General features: G+C 37.2%; 2 protein-coding genes across 2 annotated transcripts in view; both read left to right on the top strand.

Moving 5' to 3' along the window:
- Positions 1-628: 628 nt before the first annotated feature.
- Positions 629-6,716, top strand: LOC128357036 (excitatory amino acid transporter 3-like). Its single transcript, XM_053317269.1, has 12 exons — positions 629-659; positions 2,290-2,430; positions 3,104-3,196; positions 3,346-3,457; positions 3,590-3,632; positions 3,742-3,804; positions 3,911-4,092; positions 4,555-4,662; positions 5,478-5,600; positions 5,746-5,940; positions 6,115-6,249; positions 6,433-6,716. Exons 1-12 carry the CDS (start codon positions 629-631, stop codon positions 6,551-6,553), a joined length of 1,347 nt encoding a protein of 448 aa, XP_053173244.1. The 3' UTR covers positions 6,554-6,716.
- Positions 6,717-9,567: 2,851 nt separating this feature from the next.
- smyd3 (SET and MYND domain containing 3) overlaps positions 9,568-12,590 on the top strand; it is an 86,329-nt gene continuing 83,306 nt past the window's right edge. Inside the window, exon 1 of the mRNA XM_053340265.1 lies at positions 9,568-9,745. Within this exon, the coding sequence (XP_053196240.1) occupies positions 9,585-9,745 (161 nt within the window). The 5' untranslated portion in view covers positions 9,568-9,584. The remainder of the gene's footprint in view (positions 9,746-12,590) is intronic.

Genomic DNA, 12,590 nt, shown 5'->3' with positions numbered 1-12,590 from the left:
TAAACAACTTAATCTAAATATCAAAATAATAGAGTAACTTTACAGAAAACACTTGAGGTCAAAATCTATATTCATCTATGAGGTGACAAAGTCTGTTTCCTCTTGGTCAGTCTTGTCCCCTCCTAAGAGGGAGTGGCACTTTAGTAGACTTCAATAGTCTACTAATATATCTAAGAGGAAATAGGATGATAATGAATCTTTAATTTCTTTTTTGTTGTTGCTGCTGTTTACTATTGATAGTCTGTCGTTTAATTGTCTTTTTCCTCCTTTGATAAAATGTTTGATCCACAACGGTATACCAATGAAGCCAATTAAATTGAAATTGGAAAAAATGATTTTGAACAAAAACAAAAAAAAAGAAACATTTTTTTGAACAAAAACAGCAGGTATTCCGGTGAGTGACACGAAATATCTATAGTTCACTCATAAAGGTCGTCCAAAAGTTTTAAAATGTCTGATTTTCACTTAACCAAGTGGTAGACAATTTGGATAGCGGGCTTAATGTGTTTGTTTCTAGCCACATTGCAGGGAAATGGCTGATTCTTCGGAAGATGAGTCTGTAGTCGACATCAGACAATGTTGCAACAACAAGCAGAAATGCTGGAAATACGTTGTCGAAAACATATTTATGGTTTCCAGTCTGGTTGCTGTCGTCCTGGGTAAGTTTGTAACCTCAGTTTTAACTTTTATGATCGCAAAGACATTTCAGTCAAGAAGTTTAGAAAATTCGAACTTTAAAAATAATGAAACCCTAAATGCGTATTTACCAGGAGGCAACTGTATTCATGAGTTATATTAGCTAATTAGTGTCTCTGCCCTAATTAATTGCGCAAAAAACCCCAAATATATATTGATCAGAAACTTGAGTAATTAGCTAAACACCGATGTAACCTGTTCATGGAGGAGAGTTTGTTGCCAGGACAACCGGTGATTTCAATATGGCGGCCGTTCAGATTCAGGTGGTTATTAACATTTGTCTATGGTCATTAACATAGCTCTGGTTTGGCGTCGCAGAGGTTATTATTCTGGTGTTAATGTCATGAAACAGATTTGCGCTCAAGACCTGTGCGGAAAGATTAGTAACAGTTGCACATACTGTATATAGCCTATCTAATCTCTCCGGGTTTAAACAACGCCATCTAGTGGACAGTCTGAATCATTACATTATAAAATGACCCATTTTAAATCACCCAGACTGTGTGTATCTGCATGGTCCACAGAAAGCTAACCTGTCTGACTCTTAACATCTGTGTTGAGCTATTTAACGAGATTACACTGGGTGGGATATCATCTCTGCTTCTGTTTTACTGGTATGGAAGATGTAATGCAGCCATTAACATTTAGTTTTCAACCATGAGCCAGTGTTTTGTTAGGATTTTTCACTGATGGGCCATTTACCAGTAGGCTATGGGCGAGAGTATGCCAGCCAACCATTTGTATTTGTGAAGAACAAATCTGTTATGAGTATGTCATTGCATGGCTAAAGGTGTGAGAAAAAAACTGTTAGAAATCACACATTAAACATTAATTTCTGATAGGTTTGCCTCTCCTTGTGTGGTGGCAATATTACATGTAAAAAGGTTATTTTCGAATAATTTGGATTCACGGGAGCCTTGTGTTTATTTTGTTATCAGTAAATTTGTGAAAAAATATGTAAAAGTTCTGATGTAAACTGTGAAAGTCAGAACTTCAAAAGGGGACCAAATATTTTTTCTGCGGGGCCGATTTGCCTAATGCTGTCATAACATGACAACAAGATAGCAAATGTTTATCATTATATACTTGGATTGATTTTAATTGGTTGATGAGACTTTTGCTCAGTGGTGTGCTTCTCTCTCCTATTCTTCCTCTCTCTCCTCTCTACCACAACCGGTCGAGGCAGATGGCTGCCCACTTTGAGTATGGTTCTTCCTGAGGTTTCTTCCTGTTAAAAGGGAGTTTTTTGCTTGCTCATGTGGGAATGTTGGGTCTCTTTAAAATCAAAACTTGAAGAGTTCGGTTTAAAACATGCTTTATGTGTAAAGTGCCTTGAGATGACTTTGTTGTGATTTGGCGATATACAAATAAAGATTGATTTATTGATTGATGGTATTTTACAGCCCAATTTTTTAAGGTTGATAATTTGATGTGCTCTATAATAACTGACAATCTGTTTTATAATTAGGCTGAAAATTTACAAACAAAAAGGTTCTTAAATTCTTACCTGCTTTACCTCTATTGTCGCCTTTTCTTAGATATTCTAAACCCCTGTATTTGTCGAATTGCTAATAAATCCTTATGTTCTTACAGGGATCATGTTTGGCTTAATTGCCAAGAGTTTCTTCCATATTGGAGAGATCGAACAACTCTACATTGGCTTTCCAGGAGAAATCCTCATGCGGATGCTTCAGATGGTTATTGCTCCTCTCATAGTGACTAGTGTGATAACAGGTGAGCTACAGGGGTATTTCTCCCTATATTGGAGACTGTTACATGGGGCCATATATGTTACTACCCACACAAAACATTAAAGGAACACACCACCCAAACTGTAAATAGTAAATAGTTGACTTTTAAGTCAATAAGAATATTTTTCCTTCCTCCTAAATCATCTGCAAATAATCATTTGGCTTACTGTTTTCTTCTTCTGTGTATCTGGCACATTGGGGACTATTTCTTTGTTAGCGAGTAGTCAGAGTGAGAACTGTTTACTGCAACGACTGTAGATTATTCAGAGTTGTTGCAACAATGCTTCTGAAAAGATGAGCTTCAACAAACCGTATTCCTGTCACCTCTATTGTGGCAGTAAAAGACTCAGTAGCAGATATCTTAAAATCTTTTCCAATAAACTGATATTATCTGCATCAGTAAATAACACTGAGGCTAAGTGGGACCTTTTTCTGTAATTTATGGACAATTTCTTGTATTGACATTTATTAGGGTGTAATTATAATTGCACAGACTTTTGATAATCCACCTGAAAATTGTTTTAGCGTCATATGAAGATGTAACTGTGTAATTTCCCATTCAGTCACAGTGATGTACTGTAACACACATTTATGATATTGTTGATGGTCTAACCTTCAGGCTCCAAACTACAGCTTATGTTGTTATTTTTTTGTAGGAGTTTCTGGTCTTAGTGTTGACACCTCCAGAAGAATAGCTATGCGTGCTGCAGTTTACTTTGTCTCGACAACTCTCACGTCTTGTACCATAGGTAAGGCAAATATTATACTCTGAAACTTATTTTAGTTACTTTCACCTTGTGAAAAACTTTAACTTTGTCTTGTGAAGCACTATTGAAACAATAATGTTCCCATGTGCTTATCTTGTTCTTTATGTCCAACCCTGGATTATATGCTGTAGGAATGATACTGGTAGTAATAGTCAAGCCAGGGGTCGCTTATAGTTCAGAGCAAATTGACACAGATGAGGACGAGAACTTCTCCACTGTGGATGCCTTGTTGGATCTAGTACGGTGAGAAGAAAGATTAACATTATATCTGAGATTAGGCCGAATTTCCTGCATAGTTTATCAATATTTACAATCTAAAATTTTACTAATCAGTTTCATGATGATAGAATTTGACTTTTTTTTTTATCTCAATAGGAACATGGTGCCAGAGAATCTGGTTCAGGCTTGCTTCCAACAGGTATGTTTTTCATTCTGATATGCTACATACAGATACTGCCAATTTCCTTGCCTTCCTATAAGGAGACAATACAATATTAACATTATCTTTATTTTTTTCTTAATCTTAGTACAAGACTGACAGGTTTGAGCATGAACTTCACATATTCGACCAGAATACTAGCGTGGAAATGGTAAATCTTCCCCTCCTCACAAAAACGATTTTGTGACATTTGCAGTGATGACTGATGAAGTCGCTCTCAGACAGCTAATCTTACTGAGTTTCCCATCTTGTTACAGAATATCACTGAAGTGGAACTAGTGGCGCACTATGTTAATGGAGTCAACACACTGGGCCTCATCGTATGTTCTTTCGTTTTTGGACTGACCCTCAAGACGATGGGAGAGAGAGGAAAAATCCTTGTGGAACTTCTTTGCATCCTCAATGAGGCCACAAAATATGTGGTTGACTTGATCCTTTGGTAACGTCTGACAGCATAATCAATATAATACTCTAACTACATCAGTTTAAAATGTGGAATGAAATAATTACATTTTTCCATATCTTATTTATTGTTAATAGTAAATGTCCTGCCATGTAGTGTCTGTCTGAAACACTAAAATAACTGGCTTTCGTCTACTTTTCAATACTCCGCAATGTGGAGTATTGTCATGAAAAATAGCAAAATGGTCCTACTGTGAAAACAGCAGTATCTTACACTCTTCTATCTTATTTAACATTGCTTGTGTTGTTAAAAGGCTTCAGATCATTATTTTTTTCAGTCACATTTGATTGACTCATTGCTGAGTCAATCAAGTGAACCTGATTGCTTTTGGAGTAATGTTGTTATAGTAATAGGCAAAGTTTAAGTTCAAAATGTTGCTGTTAAGCTGCTAGGTTACTGAAGTATTCCTTATTTGATTCTTTGTTTTTTCCTCTCCAGCTACTTGCCTCTGGGAGTGATGTTCATGATTGCAAGCCATGTTGTTGAGGTTCATGACTGGGAAACTACTTACAAGCTGGGAAAATTCATGGCAGTGGTTATTATGGGGTTTGTACTTATTTACTTTTTAGTGCTGGTACCAAAATGGCACTTTATTTTTTCCCTTTTACCAGCCTTTCTGACTTTGATAGCTTCATTTGACTCCCAAGGCATATGGTAGATGATACCAACACTGTTACTAGAACAATCACCTGCATTATTTTAAGACACAGAAAGCAGGTGTCTGTTTTATGCAGATGACCTGGTCATACTGTCTCCTACTAAAGGAGAGCTGGTCCCTGATAGATGACAAGAAGAAGACCAAAATAGTCACCTTCTGAAAAAGATCAAGGTTACATAGTAATTACCCAGCATTTAAAATAGGTGGGCTGCAAATAAAACAAACAAAACTAACAAAACTAACTCATATTGTTATATACATTATTTTAATTAGTTTCAAGCTTGTCTTTCATAATCATAATTGTGCTTTGGCAGTTAAGCCTATCGAGTTGGTGACAGGTGAGTGTGCCTGATCCCAGAGCACACACACCTGAAATACTTTCAGTGGGTGAGAGCTCAAGGAGTACATTTTCTTTGAGAGAGGATTGTTAATATGGCCCAACCCACTACAAATCAAAACACAGAATTGAAACCTGCTATCAATTGCAGAGTAACTAAATAGCCTTTTAGTACAATGCCTAACACTGGACAACATGTTTTTAAAAAATGATTTGAGTGAATGAGTCTGGCAAACACAAAATCCAGATTTTTTTACCCATAACTCATTGTGAAAGAAGAAATACCACCTCTAAATCTACTGCGTTTTGCTGTTGTCAATAATTTCATTTGATCAGTAGTAATTTTGTATTAATTGTGTTTCTCAGGCTCATAATTCATGCAGTAATTGTTCTGCCATCAATCTATCTTCTGTGGGTGAGACGTAACCCCTGGGAAGTCTATAAGGGGGTTTCTCCTGCTTTACTGACTGCATTGCTCATCTCATCCAGGTAGGAGGATCTTTGAGATTTGGTTTTCAATAGTCTAATGTTCACAAGGTGTGTTCCTAAACAGGGCTTATTTTTATGTAAATTGTCAAAGCTGACAGGTTTCATATGATAAGTGCACTAAGAAAGGATGCATTGTATCTCCAAGCTCTGCCACGCTGCCGCTCACTTTCCAATGTTGTGAGGAGAGACAGAAAATTGACAAGAGAATTTCCCGCTTCATGCTGCCCATTGGGACAAATGTGAACATGGACGGTACAGCTCTTTATGAAGTGGTTGCAGCTGTTTTCATTGCACAACTCACCAACATCCAGCTGGATTTGAGTCAGTTAATCACCCTAGGGTAAGACGTCACAATCAGATTATTTTGATTCTCTTGTATTCTTATTCTTGTAAAGTGTGTTAAAACTGGGTAAAAGTACACAATATGTGACCTTTGAGAGATAGCAACTCAGAAACTACATGATGCAGTTTCACCTTGGTCATTCACTTGAGCAAATGTGTATTCACTCTGCAGGGTGACAGCAGCAGTTTCCAGCATTGGAGCCGCAGGAATCCCAGCTACAGGAGCTGTCACCACTCTCTTTGTTTTGACTGCAATTGGTTTACCTGTGAAGGAAGCGTCCATCTTGGTGGTGGTGGAATGGCTCCTGTGAGTTTAACCTAGAGTTTGATACTAAATCTAATCTAAATGAATAGTTTTGGCAGGGTTTAGTAAATTGCATTTCTGCTTCGATAGTCAATTTGGAGGAGGGGAAATTGTATTATATGCAGTATTAACAAAACAGTGTGAAGAAGACATATTTTCTGCTTTCATTTCATTTGTGTCTGTCAGAGATCGCTGCAACACTGTTGTCAATGTCCTCGGAGACTGCATGGGTGTGGCGCTCGTTGACCAACTGTCCAAAAGAGAACTGGAACTATTGGAGGAAAATGAACGGGGCAGGTCAGGGTGATATACTGTACTAGATTGTGTCAGTATTTTTGTATTTTCAGTTTAACTTAATACATTTGAAGGTGATATGGGGTTTTCCAGCATTTTTCAGACTTCAAAGACTAGATAAATTGAGGGGATAAGGCTGTCCAGTTGTCTTACAGCCATAGTAAACCAAATCCAGTTTTCACAGTATTTCACACAACACTAATGGCTAAATGATCTTTTCCTGACAGTGATGATGATGGCAATGTTCGTAGCAGCGGCTCGGACTCTTTCAAGACTACCCGTGATACTGCACTATAAAGTTAACCACTGCAAGACAGTGACTGACTGTATGTGGTGTCAGCTCAGCATCAATAGTGACTGCATATCAGCCAAAAAAAAATATGGTTCATTTTGAAAAAAGTTTGAATTGATTTAAATTGAAATGATGTAGAAGATGTAGTCAATAGATTTCATTGTATTGTATTGATTTGAATTGATGTAGTAGATGAATTTAATTGAAGTAATAGATGTAGTTGTCTAATTGAAAAGTTTGTTTCTGTTTAATTAATAAAGAAAGAAAGAAACTTAAATGGATATTAATGTCTGGGAATATAGGCAACACCTCTTGATAAACCAACCCAATATTTCTGTGGAGTTATCACACAATTAATTTCAGAGAAAAGGTTGTTTAAAGAATTGCATTTTAGAAATGAATAGTAGGTAAAGATAGTTTTGAACATACAAGCACACACTTATCAGTGCCTGTGCCATTTCACATACACACCTGTAAATCTAAAAGTAAAATTTAATAGGAAAAAAAAGAAGTAATACACAATTGTGGATTAAAGCTTGAACAATACAAAAACAATAATATGAATGAAGTGGATAAAAACAGTGCTTAAAAATAAAAATAAATATAACAAGAAAATTAGATTTACAGCCAGCATATACAAATATAGACCTGCATAAATGATAAAATGCACTCCTAAAATCAGTGTTATTGAGTCTGCAGACTAAGGACTTTGTGAAGAATTTAGATTTCTTCTACAGAAAAGACCCAGTCTCTCTTTTCTGGAGAAGAATGAACAGCTTCGTGCATCCTGGCAATGATGTGTTCATAAATTCTCTCACAATCTCAAAAACATAAACCCACACACACGCACACATCAGTTTGATCAGTCTACCTGCTCCAGATATTAAGAAACACACCCTGCAGATATACTTACAGCTGTGGCAGATCTCAGATTACAGATTTAGAGATTAATAACAATCATGTCTGTGCCAATAAAGGAGTGATTGTTTTTTGAAGATTGTGACTTTAACTATGTCTTGTGTGATATGTCAACAAAAACATAATTGAAGGCACTGAGAAAAAAGTAATGAAGCTGTAAAAACTGTGGTACCCAAACTGTGAGAGAGGGTGGAAGTGTGTGTAATATGAGCCGAAACAAAAGTTCATATCATGTCCTCTTTATGTCTACAACTTAAACAAATAATAATCAAATAATTGATTCCCCAGAAAACATTCTCTCTTGTAAATTGGCAGCTTTTCTTTTCTATTTTTCGGTTTTGGACTGTTGGTTAGAAAAAACTTTGTTTAATGTCCTGTGGAGCATGGAAGGGGCCCTCAATAATGGGAGAAAATGTGTTTATTTTTTGGGGTATTGTCAGGCTCCACAGAAATACGACACAAAGCTTGATATTGATAATTATGGTTGCTGTTAGAGACCTATTATATCCAGAATGAAATATGGAGTTACAAAGTTTCCACCCGACAGCAGCATTATCCAATCAGAATAAAAGAAAAGTTGAAGGCTGGGAAAGTGATGATTGGTTAGCAAGCCACAATGCACTGTGGCCAGGTCGTGTCAGTGAATGTGTGGAAAAAATGGTCACCTAGCAGGAAATGGACAGCGCTGGTGGTAACCAAAAGCCCAGCAACCTGCCAAAAGAAAGAAAAAATGAAAAGGAAGACAGAGAAAGAAACAGCCAAAATAGAACAATGTGCAAATAGCTTTTTCAAAAAGGCTAGAAATGAAAAAGAGGTGGTTATGGGGTGGGTGGTGGTGGGAGCCATGAGTATTGCTGCCTTGGGGGACCTGGTGGTATTGATCCAGCCTTGCTGTGGAGAGGTGACTGTGGTGTGTCGCCCCTTTTTAATCCGCATCTCTGCAAATCTCTGACCAGGAACCCCTGGTCCATAGCCCATCATCATTCAACCTAGACGTGGTGTTATCTCTGCTGTCACTCATTGCCAAGTCCATTTCTCATTTGCAATGGTTTCTTCTTTGACAATGTGTTGTAATTTAAAAGCTTGCTTTATTATCTGTTGTGTCAAATCCACATCTGAAAAGTAACTAAACCTGTCAAATGTAGTTGAGTAGAAAGTACAATATTTCCCTCTGAAATGTAGTGGAGTGGAAGTATAAAGCAGAATCAAATGGAAACACTCCAAGTACAAGTTCCTCAAAATTTTACTTAATTACAGTACTTGAGTAAATGTAATGGATCAATGCTAATGGTTATGATGAAATAAACAGGATCTGTATGTTTTCTGTTTGTGTCTCTGTGCAACAGTTAGTTTTATAGATTACTGAAAAAAATCAGAGTGGCAAAAAAACTATATCTCACTGATGGTTTAAATCCTTATTTAGACTGCTCTCAATCTTTACTATTGAGCTTCTTCTCAGAAGAAACAGAAAAGAGCACACAGCTGACCATATATAGTTCAGGGAGATGAGCTCTTGCAAATCAGAGCAGCACTGATTCACCCATTCACTACTCCTCCCTGTGTAATGGACACTACATGATTCAGATGGTGGATTATTAGCAGAAAATACCTGCCATGTATAGACTACGGCTGTGTCAGAGTAGCATTTGCAAAGTACTGACATAATGCCTCTATACTTTTTGGCAATAATATTAGTAAAATCGATAACAAAAATGGCAAACAAGAAAAACGTGAGTTCATCATGTGTAAGCGTGTGTGTGACGTCATGACGCTGCCAGTGCGTCTGTTACGGATGTAAACATCATTCGGTTCACGTGGAGGGAGAAAACCGACGATGGCACCGAAGCTGCAGCGATTTGTCAGCCCGGGAAAAGGCAACGGAGTGCGGGCTACAGCCAGGATCAGGAGAGGAGAGCTGGTGTACTCTGCCGAGCCGCTGGCGAGCTGTGTGTCCAAAAAACTGTCCAGAGAGGTCTGCCACCACTGCTTCACCCGGTAAGACCCTATGGGTAAGACCCGGAGGTCCAGGTCCTGCCTATCAGTGCTACTTGATGCCGCTTGTTATATAGAGACTACAGCAGTCAGTTCAGACAGTGTGTGTGTACGAACAGTTAACTCAGGCACTGTGCAGTAAACTTTTACTATAATACCCACTGCACCTATAAATTACACCTATTTATTTGAGCTAGTATACAACTGCGGTGCAGTACATTGTAGGCAAACTATGTGAGCGGGCTGTGTACTGCACTTAGCCACCAGTGGTGGAAGATCCTTCACAAGTGAAAGTTCTGCATGAAAAATTATATTGAAGTAAAAGTACAGAAGTATTGTCAGCTTCGTGTAGTTAAAGTATTGCAGTAAAATAACTGTTTTGATCCCTCTGACTGATATATTATTATATATATATATATGACATCATTCGATTATTAATAGTGACAAGTGTGCTGTTGTAGCTGCTGGAGGTGGAGCTAGTTTACACTACTTTATAGTTAGCTGGTTTAGTCCAGTAGTTCTGAAACTAGAAGTTGGGCCTCTCTAAAAGGTCACGAGATGATTAATGGGAGAGGACAGAAGAACAAAGTTCTGATACACAAATCTGTTTTCAGTTTTTGGACTTTTTCTCTAATCTTTGGTTTTTGCTGAAATATTGGATTGTGTGAATATTTATTGAAATTACGCCATGTGAGAAGCTTAAAGGGAAACATCACTATTTGGTGGATTTATTGACAACTCAGACATTTGAAATGTGACCCTGACTACTCACCGCTTTTTTACATTTTAATTTTTTTCTGGCATAGAAAGTAGAACAGTATTCCTCTCTGTAATGCAGTGCCAAAGACCCACAGTAAAGATGATTCAGATTATCTGTATTCTCTGTGTGGATTTATTTATACTGTGAGTTTTACTGTATGCTGCTTTCTTAAACGTGCCACTAGATGGTACCAAGGCTCTTTCATTGTTTCAGAGGAGACAAGCAGCTAAAAGCTACTAAAACATTACAGTCAAAATGTCACACAATTATATCTGGATAACTATGAGTATTAGTCTTAGAATAGAATAGAATAGAATAGAATATACTTTATTGTCCCCAAGGGGAAATGTGTCATGGACTGAAAGTGCGTAATGCATAGTAGTAGCTGCCCTTACAGACAATAAATACACATAAAATACATATAACAGCTAAAGATGTACACGTAGGCTACATACACACTCATGACACATCCAATGAAAGATTAAAGCTAAATAATGTGAATCTGCATAGCTGGCAGGCTAATTGTGAAAACCCGTAGGTGTCAGTGAACCTGAATGTCATTAGTATTTAGTATCCATTGTGCTGCTTTATCTATGTCATTATACAGACATCACCAAGGTGCGTGTAGATTGGTACTAAGCAGCTGTGGTCATAAGGATTATTTTCATTATCAATAAATCTGTCAGTTATTTTCGTGATTAGTCATAAGGTCTATAAAATGTCACAAAATGGTGAAGAATTACATGTCATTTCCTAAAGCCCAAGTTGAAGTCCTCAAATGTTTTCTTTTGTTCTGTCAAGCCGTCCACAATCCAAAGATTTAGTCTACTGTCAAATCTGGTTATTCTGTCAATTTAATGTTTTTTAAATTGATTTCCAAAAAAACCATTACAATATTGCAGTATCAACTTAACATGAAGTGACATAATACTGTGTAAGAGGATCCTATCCATATTTCCCTCTCCTGTTTTATAGTTGTAGCTGTTATCTGTCGTGATGTGTTGATTTGCCCTCTGTTTCATCTCATCTGCATGTGATATTTGTCCAGCTGGATGCTTAATAACAACACTGCTGCTTTCTCTCTTGCCGCCTCACCCACTCTATCAAGCTTAACTGATGTATGTGGATTTAATGAGACTGGTAAGGTGAGAGACAAGTGTGCAGATTTTTGGTGCAGGAACTGCAAGGTGAATGAAGGGTAAATTACTGTGGGCTATAGACAGCATGTATATGAGCCGCACTAGCAAATGGAAGATGATTAATGAGAGCACTTAACGCAAATAACCTCTGAGAGAATATAAAGCCGTAGCTCACGTCCAGTTTAGATTCACATGAAGGTAAAAAGACAAGGATCAGTATGATCAGTTCAACAGCTACTGCAAACCCTTTCATATTTGTTCTTACTGCAGCTCAAATCATCATCGCTTCACTTCTTGCGCTGTGCGATTTTGTGCTGTTTGGTACATCTTGTGTAGATCAATACATCACATAGATCAAAATCAATTTGAGCTCAGATGTTTGAAATTTGCAGTGCAATATCTTGTAACCTATACATTATCTGAGGCGAATCTTTGCTTTTGGTGGTGAAAGTGACGGCTGCTTCGTCTGTCAAAATGCTTTCATGTTGGACTTTGGTTCAGGGCTGTAGAAGGTCTGGAAGATTCTGTAGGCAGATAGCCGGGCCTTCTGGTCTGTACTTTAGAGACAGGCGAGAAATAAGAAATAAATGGAGATGGGATTTGATGAGACAGAGTGAAGGTGAGAATATGCAATGTGGATTGAAGCATGTGTGTACTTGTACTTGTATTATTAATGTATGTATGTTTATGTGTTCTTGAAACAGTTTCATTACATTAAGTCATTCATCAAGTGAAGATTTTGCTGGTTAAATATATATATATATATATCTATTATAAATATATATATATGAAGAATAAATTAGGACACCCCCACATTCTCACTTAAATAGTCCACCACTTAAAGATATGCAGTCTACCATAATAAAATACAAAATAAACCAGAAAATATTCACATTTTAGAAGGGGTATCAGAATTTTTTTTCTTAAAAATGAAACAAAAAAATGTATC

This window comes from Scomber japonicus, chromosome 1, assembly GCF_027409825.1.
Source record: "Scomber japonicus isolate fScoJap1 chromosome 1, fScoJap1.pri, whole genome shotgun sequence".
NCBI classification, from domain to species: Eukaryota; Metazoa; Chordata; class Actinopteri; order Scombriformes; family Scombridae; genus Scomber; species Scomber japonicus.
This window is presented reverse-complemented; position numbering and strand designations above follow the sequence as displayed.

What these genes read in the sequence shown, in the direction of transcription:
- LOC128357036 (XM_053317269.1), top strand. Translation starts at nt 629, where the DNA reads ATGGTTTCCAGTCTGGTTGCTGTCGTCCTGG. An exon ending in TTCAGGCTTGCTTCCAACAG is followed by an intron (nt 3,633 to 3,741) that starts GTATGTTTTTCA and finishes TCTTAATCTTAG; the next exon opens with TACAAGACTGACAGGTTTGA. An exon ending in ATGGCAGTGGTTATTATGGG is followed by an intron (nt 4,663 to 5,477) that starts GTTTGTACTTAT and finishes TGTGTTTCTCAG; the next exon opens with GCTCATAATTCATGCAGTAA.